Below are 15,752 nucleotides of genomic sequence, written 5' to 3' on the forward strand. Positions count from 1 at the left end.
CTATGGACGTGATCAACCGGCGCTCCGTATTCTTGTATAGTCTGGGATTCTCAAGCTGTTGCGGAACTACTACTCCCAGCGTACTCAGAGTTGTTGATTTGCAATCTCAAGAGGACCGCAGGTTTCCATTGATGAAGATGTGGATATCATTCTTAGGCCTCCTGCACACAAACATGTGCTTCATGTCGCCGTATTGCGGACCGAATTTGCGGATCCGCATTACACGGGCGTCGTTCCGTTGCCATTCCGCATCACAGATGCGGATCCATTTACTTCAATGGGTCCGCAAATCCGAAGATGCGGAACGGAACCCCACGGGAGCACTACGGAGTGCTTCCGTGGGGTTTCGTCCCGTACTTCCGTTACGCAAAAAAATAGAACATGTCCTATCTTTTTGCGGAACGCCCGGATCACGGACCCATTAAAGTGAATGGGTCCGCTGCGGCTGCCCCACGGGCGATGTTCCTGCATTGCGGCCCGCATTTTGCGGGCTGCAGCACGACCACGGGGCGCACACATTCGACCGTTTTTTTTTTTCCATATAAGGGGCCATTTTTTTGCGTTCCGTATACGGTCCGTATAGGGAACCATTCATTTCAATGGTTCCGAAAAAAAAAAAAAAAATGAATGTACTCCGTATGCATTTCGTTTCCGTATTTCCGTTTTTCTGTTCCGTTAAGGGTCCATTCACACGTCCACAAAATGGGTCCGCATCCGTTCCGCAATTTTGCGGAACGGGTGCAGACTTATTCATTTTCAATGGGGCCGGAATGTGCTGTCCGCATCTGCATTTGCAGGTCCGCACTTCCGCATCCATGCTTCCGTTTCCGAAAAAAAAAAATAGAACATGTCCTATTCTTGTCCGCAGTTGCGGACAAGATTAGGCATTTTCTATTATAGTGCCGGCGATGTTCGGTCCGCAAATTGCGGAATGCACATTGCCAGTGTCCATGTTTTGCGGATCCGCAAAACACTTACGTACGTGTGAATGGACCCTAAAAGAACATGTCCTATTATTGCCCGCAAATCACGATCCGTGGCTCCATTCAAGTCAATGGGTCCTCAAAAAAAACGGAACGCATACGGAAATGCATCCGTATGTCTTCCGTATCCGTTCCGTTTTTTTGCGGAACCATCTATTGAAAATGTTATGCCCAGCCCAATTTTTTCTATGTAATTACTGTATACTTTATATGGCATACGGAAAAACAGAATCGAAACAGAAACACAACGGAAACAAAAAACGTAAAAACGGATACTGTAAAAACGGCCCGCAAAACACTGAAAAGGCCATACAGTCGTGTGAAAGAGGCCTTAATCAGCTAAGATGTCTCCCATATACTCCAGCTCTCACTTTGCCTCTAAAATAGCAAATGGTCATATTTTTCGATAAAAATCTAGATGACAACCTTATATGACCTCGACTACTGCTCACCCATTGGTTGTCACCCAGCTTTTCCCACAGCCCTGAAAGGAATATTTACTAGTAATGCATTCATAAGGGTCTAGAGCAGTGATGGCTAACCTCCGACACTCCAGCTGTGGTGAAACCACAACTCCCAGCATGCTCCATTCATTTCTATGGAGTTCTGAGAACAGCCAAGCAAGTGTACATCTTGGGAGTTGTAGTTTTAGCACTGCTGGAGTGACGGAGATTAGCCATGACCGATGTAAGGGATAAAGCATGTTTGATGTTCAGGGGCCCGGGAATGTTTGGTGACAATCCAGAAACAGAACCAAGAAAAAAAAAAATCTAAGCAAATATTTGACAAAAGAAAATGATTTTTAATATTAGGGGCAGGACACATTTATTAATGGGGTGTCCCCTTTTAACGATTGCTTTTTGTTAGAAGGGACCCCTGAAGATCTAAATTTGATCATATGATGTATTGGAATTGTGACCTCCAGCGATCAGCTGCTTCATTTTGTCCTAAAGTTGTTCCATTTCCCTGCAGCGCCACCACAGGAGAATTGTGGTATTACACAGTTCTTAATGAGGCCAATGGGCTTTTCATGCGATTCTGAGATGTATCGGGTCCTCCAGAGAGAGATCTTCATAGCTGGCTGATATTCGTAAATTGGGGACCCCCCCTTTCCTTTTCTACACCAGTCAATGTACTTTTAGACTTTGCACAAATGTTATTATTTTCTGGAATTTTTGTAATGTTTGGATGCTCGAAAATCATTCAGTAGACAAAACAAGAACGGGAATTGTGTCCTCGGGGGAAAATACTTTGCATTTGGAGAAATTAAAGTCAATTTTGGTTTCTGACTTCCTGCGTTTGGTGATTGCATGTTGACTTTGGCGGTGACGGGCGGTGGTGCCGATCCTGGGGGGTTTACACGATGGTCAAGTCAGTATTTTTTAGAATCAGGGACGTAGAAAGTATATGAGTAAATCTCTGTAAGGATCTGATCAGTATGTAGGAGGACCATTGAGATACGGTTTACTGAACAACCACCCAGCTGACAGCTATCTGACCCCTCCATTAACATAACATGCAGATTGGCATAAGCTGATATTTCAACCCTGGGTGGCCAGGTGGGGTCATGAGGGAATCAAAGGATCGGGCAGGTAAAAGTCCAACCTGTGGGGGCCTTGTTTTCTTGGTGGCAGATGTCTGGGGATCTTCTGGTAGCTCCCATAGCACTCTTTCCTATGTGTAATCTGGTAGTGCTGTGGATGAGGCAGTGAGCTCTGATAATAGCTGACTTGGGAAACAGATTATGGCATAGATGTGGAATGTGCGCCGGCCTCACCAGGGAATACACTCAGCTCCACGCGTCCATCTCCAGAAACCTTATACTCTTGTAGAACTGAGGGGAGCGGGCTTGAGACTGACACATCCGACATTTGCTGGGCCTCAGTGTAGAGCGTCTTGTGTGTGGGTTTGACCACCATGTGCTCGGTGATGAGCTATGAGAAGGTTGTGCGAGAGGCCCCGACACTATAATATCTCCTCAAGGAAGGAGTTATAGGAAGGTTTCTCACCATTGAGAGTTACAGATGCAGCAGAGCTCACTTTGTCATTCTGCACAACTCATCAGCATATTACAGTGTGCTTCCTATGGTTTGATACACATGATCTTACCCAGGATCAACATAACGTATAAATGATTCTGCCAAGCGTCCCCTCACCCCTGGCCACTTCCATCTTCAGCTAGGAAATTACTTCTCTGCTCTCTATTGCAATCAGACCACTGTGGAGGCATCTTGATGTTGTAGAAACCTTCCCAGTGAGAGGACATAGGGGTCTGGAGGACAGAGAAGTCAGGAGGAGACATGGGGGTCTGGAGGAGACAGATGATATTGGAGGTGACAGGAGTCTGGTGGTGGACCATTGGATTTGGAGGGGGCAGATGATTCTGGAGGGATGGATGAGTCTGGTGGAGGACCATGGGGTTTGGAGGGGACAGATGGTTCTGGAGGGATGGAGGAGTCTGGTGGAGGACCATGGGGTTTGGAGAGGACAGATGATTCTGGAGGCAGACCATATTGTAGAGAAGTCTTAAGGGGAGAGGAGTTTGATGACTGAATGGTCTGGAGGGGAATTAGGATTCTGGAGGGATAGAACAGCTTTTTGGAGGACCATGAGGGCTGGAGGGAACTGATGACTCTAGATGGACAGAGGATTCTGGTAGAGGACCAAGGGGTTAGGAGGGGACAGAAAAGTCTCAAGGATGACAATATGGTGGAAGTGTCTGAAGGAGACAGAAGTCTGGAGGGGAGTGAGGATTCTGGAGGAGGACAGAGGAGTTTGGAGGAGGATCATGGCGTCTGTCTGGCACAAAGGAGTCTGGATTAGGATAATGGGCTAGAGCGTTCTGGAGGGGAAAAAGCGGGTCTTAAGGGGACAGAATTCAGGTTGGGACAGATCAGTCTGGTGGGCACAGAGGAGTCTGGAGGAGGATAATAGTCTAGACTCTAGAAGGTTCTGGAGGGCATAGTCTTCACGATCTGGAGGTTTGCACGTCTCAGCAATGTGTGTGGAGTGTGTCAGCCATGTTTATAGTGGAGATGAATGTAGCTTCGAATGTTCTCCATGTTCTCTGTATAAACATCGGCTCAGTCTATTCCAAAGAAGAACCCCGCATGCTTAACGGGGACCTGGAGTGATGGTAACTCCCATCAGATAAACTTCTGGTAAAGACATCACTGATTTATAACGGACTTAATGTTGATTGGGGCAGTTCAGTAATAGAGTAGTCAGACTTTAGGGACTTCGGTGTGTCTGCAGCCCATCTGCTTCCCTGACCGATTCATGCTCCTTGAGGGACTGGTGGTCATGGTGTAAGTGTTGGCATGTATGTAAGAAATTAAATATTTTAAGCAATTATTTTTTCTATTATTTATATGTATATTTTTGGATAACATTATAACATTTAAGGGGGATTCAGAATGAAGCTTTAGGTTTGCACTTTGCTCTGATCCCCCCCCCCCGCCCCTTTACTATGAGTTCCCCTAGTGACTCAGGTGATGAGTTCTCCCCCATGTCCTCTCATTAGTATTATTATGGTCTTGTATCTGTTTTATGTGTTTTTTTCCTGTATTGATTGCTGTTTTTGCTTTTTTTTAGCCACTGGGAGGCTATAAAGAAATGGGATGAGGGGATCAATTTAACCCCAGAAGACGCTGCTCTGTATGAGATGAAGGCTCAGGTACAGTACATTTTGGGGTCAGATGATGTGAGATGTACTGTAGTTATTTGGTGGCCAGTATGGATGATTTACTAACACGGACGTTTCTAGTCTTAGGGTACTTTCACACTAGCGTTATTCTTTTCCGGCATAGAGTTCCGTCAAAAGGGCTCTGTGCCGGAAAAGATCTGATCAGGCATATCCCCATGCATTCTGAATGGATAGAAATCTGTTCAGTTTGCATCAGTATGCCTTCCGTTCAGTCACTGTCAGGCGTTTTGGCCGGACATAATACCGCAGAATGTTGCGGTATTATGTCCATCCAAAATGCCTGATCAGTTGCAGGAATGCCGGATCCGGCATTAATTCCCATTGACTTTCATTAGTGCCGGATCCGGCATTGCAAAACAACTGAAGGACAGATACGTCCTTCCGGTCTGCGCATGCATGAAAAAGACTGCAAGACGGATCCGTCCATCCGCATGACAAGCGGAGAGACGGATCCGTTCTTGCAATGCATTTGTAGACGGATCCGCACCCGGATTCGTCTACAAATGCTGTCAGTTGTCACACTGATCGCCTTTTCCAGCAGGCAGCTCCGACGACGGAACTGCCTGCCTGGATCACACTAACGCTAGTGTGAAAGTACCCTAAGGGTCCATTCACACGTCTGTAAGTGTTTTGCGGATCCGCAAATTGCGGATCCGCAAAACACGGACACCTGCAATGTGCGATCCGCAATTTGCGGATCCGCACATCACAGACACTATAATAGAAAATGCCTTTTCTGGACAAGAATAGGACATGTTCTATTTTTTCCAGGAACTAAATTGTGGATCCCGAAAAAACGGATCCCGAAAAAACTGATGTGGATCCCGAAAAAACTGATGCAGATCCAGGAAATGTGGATTTGCATCCGTTCCAGCCCCATTGAAAGTGAATGGACCCTAAGTCTGATCACATTTCTTTCTAAATTTGATCTTCTGGCAATCCCTGCGCCGGATAATCAGATGTATGCTAGCTTATGAGCCGGGGTAGATTTGGGCTATAATTTCTGCCAATTGTAAATGCTTTAAGTTTTTCAGGCTGCGGCTGTCCTGTCCTGTCCCTCCCCTGTCAGTGTGCACGGTATTGTGGGTAAATATGCTGCTTACCTGCAAAACTGCTCCAAGAAAAAACGCAGGTTGGTGCAGTTTTCAGCGGCGTCCTTGGATGTGTTGTGGCTGCTACGTGTGCACTCCTCTTGGAGTTCTAGGAATGCGGGGCCCCATGATGGTCTGCCCCAACTGCTGGTGTGATGATCTGCGGAGCCATCGCATACGACAATCGGTCACCCCTAGTAGTGATACCAGGGACACTAACAGCTCAGTGATATGTGCAGGACATCCTGCCAGACTGGAGGCCGTATCTCATCTTGTATCCAGGCCAGAGGCTGTATCTCATGCTGTATCCAGGCTAGAGGCTGTATCTCATCTTGTATCCAGGCTAGAGGCCGTATCTCATCTTGTATCCAGGCTAGAGGCTGTATCTCATCTTGTATCCCGACTAGAGGCTGTATCTCATCTTGTATCCAGGCTAGAGGCCGTATCTCATCTTGTATCCAGGCTAGAGGCTGTATCTCATCTTGTATCCCGACTAGAGGCTGTATCTCATCTTGTATCCAGGCTAGAGGCCGTATCTCATCTTGTATCCCGACTAGAGGCCGTATCTCATCTTGTATTCATACTAGAGGCCGTATCTCATCTTGTATTCATGCTAGAGGCCGTATCTCATCTTGTATCCCGACTAGAGGCCGTATCTCATCTTGTATTCATACTAGAGGCTGTATCTCATCTTGTATCCAGGCTAGAGGCCGTATCTCATCTTGTATCCAGGCTAGAAGCCGTATCTCATCTTGTATCCAGGCTGGAGGCTGTATCTCATCCTGTATCCAGGCTAGAGGCCGTATCTCATCTTGTATCCAGGTTAGAGGTGTATCTCATCCTGTATCCAGGCTGGAGGCCATATCTCATCTTGTATCCAGGTTAGAGGTGTCAACAGGGTCCTATATTGAAACATTATATCACTTCATTATCCAAAAAGTAACATTGATTTGTTGAAATTGGGACATTTAAAAAAAAAAAAGTGAATAATTATGGTTTTGTAACCTACAGATCTACGGTATATCTGAGCGGAGTTTGCCCTTTGTGGCATCAGAATGTATTACTTGTGGTTTAGAATAGGGCTAAAGGTAAAATGACAAATTCAGCGTTGCTACCCTCTGTAGGATGACGTCCATGTCGCTCTTCCTTCCCCCTTTAATAGAATCATCCACTATCAGCAGATCCAATAACATGACCTATTAATTGTGGAATCCTGGGATCATCTGATATCCATAGATCTCTGGAGGCTTATAGCGGTGGGATCATGTTACAGCCGCGTTCAAGGACAAGTCGGTGATTTATTGTCAGCCCGTTAAGTCTAATTCCCTCATTTCTGCGAGTCCAGAGCCTTCCTGGAAGGATCGCGCCGCTGCCAGAGCTGGAATCCTCTCAAAACAACATTTACATGAAACTCTTCTCCCGTGATGAGAATTACTGTGCGGTTCTCACAGTACCAGGGATACATTAGTCCCATAAGTACAGGTCCTTCTAAAAAAATTAGCATATTGTGATAAAGTTCATTATTTTCTGTAATGTACTGATAAACATTAGACTTTCATATATTTTAGATTCATTACACACAACTGAAGTAGTTCAAGCCTTTTCTTGTTTTAATATTGATGATTTTGGCATACAGCTCATGAAAACCCAAAATTCCTATCTCCAAAAAATAGCATATTTCATCCGACCAATAAAAAAAAAAGTGTTTTTAATGCAAAAAAAGTCAACCTTCAAATAATTAAGTTCAGTTATGCACTCAATACTTGGTCGGGAATCCTTTTGCAGAAATGACTGCTTCAATGCGGCGTGGCATGGAGGCAATCAGCCTGTGGCACTGCTGAGGTGTTATGGAGGCCCAGGACGCTTCGATAGCGGCCTTCAGCTCATCCAGAGTGTTGGGTCTTGCGTCTCTCAACTTTCAATTCCCAATATCCACAGATTCTCTATGGGGTTCAGGTCAGGAGAGTTGGCAGGCCAATTGAGCACAGTAATACCATGGTCAGTAAACCATTTACCAGTGGTTTTGGCACTGTGAGCAGGTGCCAGGTCGTGCTGAAAAATGAAATCTTCATCTCCATAAAGCTTTTTAGCAGATGGAAGCATGAAGTGCTCCAAAATCTCCTGATAGCTAGCTGCATTGACCCTGCCCTTGATAAAACACAGTGGACCAACACCAGCAGCTGACATGGCACCCCAGACCATCACTGACTGTGGGTACTTGACACTGGACTTCAGGCATTTTGGCATTTCCCTCTCCCCAGTCTTCCTCCAGACTCAATCCACTGCTTCCGCAGGTCCCCCAAGGTCTGGAATCGGTCCTTCTCCACAATCTTCCTCAGGGTCCGGTCACCTCTTCTCGTTGTGCAGCGTTTTCTGCCACACTTTTTCCTTCCCACAGACTTCCCACTGAGGTGCCTTGATACAGCACTCTGGGAACAGCCTATTCGTTCAGAAATTTCTTTCTGTGTCTTACCCTCTTGCTTGAGGGTGTCAATGATGGCCTTCTGGACAGCAGTCAGGTCGGCAGTCTTACTCATGATTGTGGTTTTGAGTAATGAACCAGGCTGGGAGTTTTTAAAAGCCTCAGGAATCTTTTGCAGGTGTTTAGAGTTAATTAGTTGATTCAGATGATTAGGTTAATAGCTCGTTTAGAGAACCTTTTCATGATATGTTTAATATCTTCATAAGTGATATTGCAAAAGGCCTCGATGGTAAGGTTTGTCTTTTTGCTGATGACACAAAGATAGGTAGCAGGGTTGATGTTCCTGGAGGGAAACACCAAATGGAAAAGGATTTAGGAAAACTAGAAGAATGGTCAGAACTCTGGCAACTGAAATTTAATGTGGATAAGTGCAAGATAATGCACCTGGGGCGTAAAAACCCAAGGGCAGAATATAAAATATTTGACACAGTCCTGACCTCAGTATCTAAAGAAAGGGATTTAGGAGTAATTATTTCAGAAGACTTAAAGGTGGGAAGACAATGTAATAGAGCAGCACGAAATGCCAGCAGAATGCTTGGATGTATAGGGAGAGGTATAAGCAGTAGAAAGAGTGAAGTGCTTATGCCGCTGTACAGAACACTGGTGAGACCTCACTTGGAGTATTGTGCTCAGTACTGGAGGCCATATCTCCAGAAGGATATAGATACTCTAGAGAGAGTTCAGAGAAGAGCTACTAAACTAGTACATGGATTGCAGGATAAAACTTACCAGGAAAGGTTAAAGGACCTTAATATGTATAGCTTGGAAGAAAGAAGAGACAGAGGGGATATGATAGAAACTTTTAAATACATAAAGGGAATCAACTCGGTAAAGGAGGAGAGTATATTTATAAGAAGAAAAACTACCACAAGAGGACACAGTTTTAAATTAGAGGGGCAAAGGTTTAAAAGTAATATAAGGAAGTATTACTTTACTGAGAGAGTAGTGGATGCATGGAATAGCCTTCCTGCAGAAGTGGTAGCTGCAAATACAGTGAAGGGGTTTAAGCATGCATGGGATAGGCATAAGGCTATCCTTCATATAAGATAGGGCCAGGGACTATTCATAGGATTCAGATATATTGGGCAGACTAGATGGGCCAAATGGTTCTTATCTGCCGACACATTCTATGTTTCTATGTTTCTATATGCTAATTTTTGGAGATAGGAATTTTGGGTTTTCATGAGCTGTATGCCAAAATCATCAATATTAAAACAAGAAAAGGCTTGAACTACTTCAGTTGTGTGTAATGAATCTAAAATATATGAAAGTCTAATGTTTATCAGTACATTACAGAAAATAATGAACTTTATCACAATATGCTAATTTTTTGAGAAGGACCTGTAATCCAGAACAGTGCCTAAAACCACCTTCAGCTTTGACCGTTTGGTGGTGCCAGTCACATGCCCACAGTGCCAACCAACCAGTCTTCTCTGGAACTGTTAATACCCTTTCCATCTGGACCTGGTGATGAAACCAACACCATTGTGTCTCTGTGACTGTACAATAGTGCCTTGTCACAATGGCCGTATAATACTGTCATGTCACAGTGGGCATATAATAATACACATCGTATTTAAAGAGGTTTTCCGAGATCTCTTTACTGATGACCTATACTCTAGATAGGTCATCAATAGCTGACTGGGGGTCGGGGTTCTGACACCCAGGACCCCCTGCCAATCAGCTGGTTAAGAAGACACCAGCGCTCGCAGTAGTGAGGATAGGTCATCAGTTGAAAAAATCTTGGACAATGCTTTTAAATACCACATGTAATTACAATTACCAGCAGCTGTAAAACAGGGTGAGGCAATATAATCACATAAGATCACATCCATGTGAATACAACATTAAAAAAAGCCAGATATTTGCATACATATAAAGACAGAAATGTGAAAACAAAAAAAAATAATAATAATTTGTGTACACTGGCTAAAAGAATCTTATGTGATGCAATCTTATGTGATTACTGTATTTTTCACTTTATAAGATGCACCAAACCATAAGACACACCAAGGTTTTGGAGGAGGAAAAGAATAATAAAAAAAAAATCTTCATCAGACCTCAGATCAGACCCCCAATCTTTATCAGACCCTCAGAACTCAGGTCAGACCCCCAATCTTTATTAGACACTCCGACCTCAGGTCAGACCCCCAATCATCATCAGACCTTAGATCAGACCTCCAGTCTTCATTAGGCATCAGATCAGACCCCTAATCTTTATCAGACCCTCAAACCTCACACCAGACCTCCAATTTTCATCAGACCTCGGATGAGACATAATATAAATAAAAGAACTTACCTCTTCTCCTCTAGACTGTGCTGCCACTCATAAGATCCGACGTGCTCTTCCAGCACTTATTGCTCCCTGGTCTTCTACCGATGCCTTGCTGCACTGTGACCTTATGTCCCACTACGTCCTGACGCTGTACGCAATCAGGACACAGCACAGCAGGTGCCCAGATGAAGACCAGGGAGTGGAGCCTACAGCCAGCACCAGGTCCACTACGCTCGCTGCTCCCTGATCCTACTGTGAATTAATGAGCACTTCTGTAAAGGAAGCACTCATTGGTATTCACTTCATAAGACGCACCACCATTTTCTCCCACTTTTGGGATTTTGATCAGACCCCCATTTAAGACCTCAGAGCAGACCCCCATTTAAGACCTCAGAGCAGACCCCCATATCAAACCTCAGATCAGGCCCCCACATAAGACCAGATCCCCCATGTCAGAACTTAGATCAGACCCCCATTTCAGACCTCAGATCAGACCCTCATTTTAGACCTCAGTTAGTATGCGTCTCCTGCATACTAGTAAACACTTCCACTTCCAACTTTTTGGGTCTTATAAAGCGGAGAATACGGTATATACTTTCTTAAGCGTTTTTCCTCATGTATTGATAACTTCTGGTCGGGGTTAATTGGCCGGGCGTTCGGTAGATGATGCCACGTTCTACCTCCTGATCTAAACACTGTCCGCGGTTGCCATGATTACCTGCGGGGCTGTTATACCTCATTGTCTGGAGTGATATATGGCAGTTCATTTACACGTCATGTGGACAGCAGAGGGCTTTGTATACAGAGAGCGGAGCTGCTGTACATCACCCGATGTGCCGGTTAAAAGCATTCCTTCGATAATATTTTGAGAACAATTATCCCCCCCCAAAGGAGGAGAGACGTCCTTCGAGAATTTCCCTATTATTTTTGAAAACATATAATAATGTCTGCCTGGTACAGTAAATGACAACGTGAGTCAATTCCGGTAAGTGGTGAGTAGCTCATACCCCCCCTTGTGCCAGAAAGTCCGTACCCGGGACAACTACCATTGTCTTCTGTTCGGACCACGGTAGGAACTTATTCATTGCAAAAACTTTTTCGGATATTGCAGTCCGAAACTCTTGGGAATATTCCACACCACACAGTAAGAATTTGCGGTCGTGACTGGTTGGGTAGAGGGTCATAAAATCATATATTTTTTTGGCTTCTGCCCCGTTGCAGGCTCGAGGTTTGGGAAGGAACACAAGGCTCTTATGAGTAAGCCGTATTGGCAGGCATTCATGATATTGTGAGCTGAGTAGCAAGGGGCGCGCTATTCGGAGAGACGAGGAGCATCGATCCTAATTCTAGATTTTGATCTAATCTTCTAGAATTTCCATAAGAGTGAGGTATGGCTATCGGGTAAATTGTATTCAGCTCGTATTTAAGACATAGCTTTATTTCTCTTCTTCAGTCTGAGGAACATATTAAGGTTCATTATGTTGACGGCGGCACGGAGAAGGGCGCAGGGTCACACAGAGGTGACCGTCATCTTGGAGGCACTCACAAGACCTTACATTGTACACTGCCATACAAATAGCCGTAACATACAATGCCTATTTGACCATGCCATACAGTGCAGTACTCAAATAACCTAAAAAAAAGATGCTATACACCACCACCATCCACTGCTATACCTAATTAAAAACGTTGCGCAATATCTTTATCGTCATACAGTGCTTGAATAATACCAACATACAGTCACCAGGTAACAGCTCCGTACATAAATCCATCTAATGTCCCCGCTGTACAAGGTCTACATAATACCGCTGTACACTTAGTGCCAAGTTGAGTCTTGGGAGACAGGAGATCGATAGCAAGAAGACTGCAGAGACCTTGTGAATTTTCTCCAGCTGTGTTGGGCGGGTTACGGCCCGAGGAGGTTATCATGTTTCAGTGTGTGCGCTGTATACATAAAAACAGTTTACGTTATCCCAGGTTCCAGCAGATACAGAGGATGAGCTGGAGGGTGTCACTGTTCTGTACACAGGGGCCATAAACGTGGAACTTGAGTAAATCCACCAATTTATGAGAATTAAGCCTGTATCACACCTGCCAATTTTTCGGCAGATGATCGATAACAAGTGTTCGTGTGAACGTTCGTTAGTGATCATCTGGCAGTGTAATACTGCCACCGATTGCCTGGTGAACGTTCACCAGGTAATTGTGATTTTTAAGCATGCTTAAAAATCATCGTTTGCAGGCGACAGATACTGCTGTTTAATAGCGATCTGCCGCCGGCTAACCACTAGACAGCATGGGGACGAGCAATAGCATAGCGATCATTCCTCCCCATGCTGCGGAGGAGATGGCTGCATGTAATAGCCAGTGATTGCCGAGAGAGAGCACTTTCCTCCCGACAATTGCTTGCTCTGATTGAGCCTGTGTAATCCAGGCTTTAGTCACAATCCTATGGTGATTGTGACTATTGGGCCCTATTCTCTTCAATATATTTATTAATGATCTTGTAGAAGGCTTGCATAGTAAAGTATCAATTTTCGCAGATGACACTAAACTGTGTAAAGTAATTTACACTGAAGAGGACAGTATACTACTACAGAGGGATCTGGATAGATTGGAGGCTTGGGCAGATAAGTGGCAGATGAGGTTTAACACTGATAAATGTAAGGTTATGCACATGGGAAGGAAAAATGCAAGTCACCCGTACATACTAAATGGTAAAACACTCGGTAACACTGACATGGAAAAGGATCTAGGAATTTTAATAAACAGCAAACTAAACAGCAAAAACCAGTGTCAGGCAGCGGCTGCCAAGGCCAATAAGATAATGGGTTGCATCAAAAGGGGCATAGATTCCCGTGATATGAACATAGTCCTACCACTTTACAAATCGCTAGTCAGACCACACATGGAGTACTGTGTACAGTTCTGGGCTCCTGTAAACAAGGCAGACATAGCAGAGCTAGAGAGGGTTCAGAGGAGGGCAACTAAAGTAATAACTGGAATGGGGCAACTACAGTACCCTGAAAGATTATCAAAATTAGGGTTATTCACTTTAGAAGAAAGACGACTGAGGGGAGATCTAATTAATATGTATAAATATATCAGGGGTCAGTACAGAGATCTATCCCATCATCTATTTATCCCCAGGACTGTGACTGTGACGAGGGGACATCCTCTGCGTCTGGAGGAAAGAAGGTTTGTACACAAACATAGAAGAGGATTCTTTACGGTAAGAGCAGTGAGACTATGGAGCTCTCTGCCTGAGGAGGTGGTGATGGTGAGTGCAATAAAGGAATTCAAGAGGGGCCTGGATGTGTTTCTAGAGCGTAATAATATTACAGGCTATAGCTACTAGAGAGGGGTCGTTGATCCAGGGAGTTATTCTGATTGGAGTCGGGAAGAAATTTTTTATTCCCCTAAAGTGGAGAAAATTGGCTTCTACCTCACAGGGTTTTTTGCCTTCCTCTGGATCAACTTGCAGGATAACAGGCCGAACTGGATGGACAAATGTCTTTTTTCGGCCTTATGAACTATGTTACTATGTTACTATGTGTATTGTAGTCCCAGATCTCTGGATTTCAGCAAGCGAGATCCTTTGTTCCTGTAATCGGTAAGCTGCCACAGAGGGGTCTGGAGGTGGACAGAGGGGTCTGGAGGTGGACAGAGGGTTATGGAGGTGGACAGAGGGTTATGGAGGTGGACAGAGGGTTATGGAGGTGGACAGAGGGGTCTGGGGGTGGACAGAGGGGTCTGGGGGTGGACAGAGGGTTATGGAGGTGGACAGAGGGTTATGGAGGTGGACAGAGGGGTCTGGGGGTGGACAGAGGGGTCTGGGGTTGGACAGAGGGGTCTGGGGGTGGACAGAGGGGTCTGGGGGTGGACAGAGGGTTATGGAGATGGACAGAGGGGTATGGAGGTGGACAGAGTGGTATGGAGGTGGACAGAGGGTTATGGAGGTGGACAGAGGGTTATGGAGGTGGACAGAGGGTTATGGAGGTGGACAGAGGGTTATGGAGGTGGACAGAGGGTTATGGAGGTGGACAGAGGGTTATGGAGGTGGACAGAGGGTTATGGAGGTGGACAGAGGGTTATGGAGGTGGACAGAGGGGTATGGAGGTGGACAGATGGGATTTAAAGAGGGGAAAGCGGAGTCTGAATAGGCATAGAGGTAGTTGGAGGGGCTGAGGGCCCGGAGAGGGACAGAAGAAGTCTGGAGGAGCACAGAGGTGCCTTGAGAGGGACAGAGGGGTCTGGAGGTGGACAGGGGGGTCTGGAGGTGGACAGGGGGGTCTGGAGGTGGACAGAGAGGTCTGGAGGGGTATGGAGGTGGACAGAGGGGTCTGGAGGTGGACAGATTGGATTTAAAGTGGGGAAAGAGGAGTCTGAATAGGCACAGAGGTAGTTGAAGGGGGCTGAGGGCCCGGAGAAGGACAGAGGAAGTCTGGAGGTGGACAGAGGGGTCTGGAGGTGGACAGAGGGGTCTGGAGGTGGACAGAGGGGTCTGGAGGTGGACAGAGGGGTCTGGAGGTGGACAGAGGGGTCTGGAGGTGGACAGAGGGATATGGAGGTGGACAGAGGGATATGGAGGTGGACAGAGGGATATGGAGGTGGACAGAGGGGTCTGGAGGTGGACAGAGGGGTCTGGAGGTGGACAGAGGGGTCTGGAGGTGGACAGAGGGGTCTGGAGGTGGACAGAGGGATATGGAGGTGGACAGAGGGATATGGAGGTGGACAGAGGGATATGGAGGTGGACAGAGGGGTATGGAGGTGGACAGATGAGATTTAAAGAGGAGAAAGAGGAGTCTGAATGGGCACAGAGGTGGTTGGAGGGGGCCGAGGTGCCCGGAGAGAGACAGAGGAAGTCTGGAGGGGCACAGAGGTGCCTGGAGAGGGACAGAGGGGTCTGGACAGAATAGAGGAGTCCGATAGACAGAGAAGTGTAAAGCAGGGGCAAAGGTGCCTGGAAAGTGAGCCTGGAAGGGCCAGAGGGTTCTAGAAAAGGACAGAAAGTTTTGGAGAGAACAAAGGGGTCTAAAGAGAACAGAGAGGTGTTGCAACTGTTCTCCTTTCATCCCATTGAAATAAACATTCCTGTGGCACCTTGTGAAGGTTGTGGTACTTTCTGTTTCCCAGTAACTATTTGGGTTCCTGTCTGGGTGACCACCTTTATGCAGCTACATGTACTGAGTGGTTGCAGAAGAGACTCCCTCTA

The 15,752-nt window shown here is 45.8% G+C and overlaps 1 protein-coding gene across 1 annotated transcript in view; it reads left to right on the top strand.

The window, feature by feature from the left end:
- Nucleotides 1–15,752, top strand: part of TTC33 (tetratricopeptide repeat domain 33) — a 234,896-nt gene that overhangs the window by 144,467 nt on the left and 74,677 nt on the right. The window contains exon 3 of the mRNA XM_040420934.1: nucleotides 4,578–4,659. Coding sequence (XP_040276868.1) covers nucleotides 4,578–4,659 — 82 coding nt within the window. The remainder of the gene's footprint in view (nucleotides 1–4,577; nucleotides 4,660–15,752) is intronic.

The sequence above is a fragment of the Bufo bufo genome, chromosome 2 (genome assembly GCF_905171765.1).
Source record: "Bufo bufo chromosome 2, aBufBuf1.1, whole genome shotgun sequence".
In the NCBI taxonomy this organism is placed as follows: domain Eukaryota; kingdom Metazoa; phylum Chordata; class Amphibia; order Anura; family Bufonidae; genus Bufo; species Bufo bufo.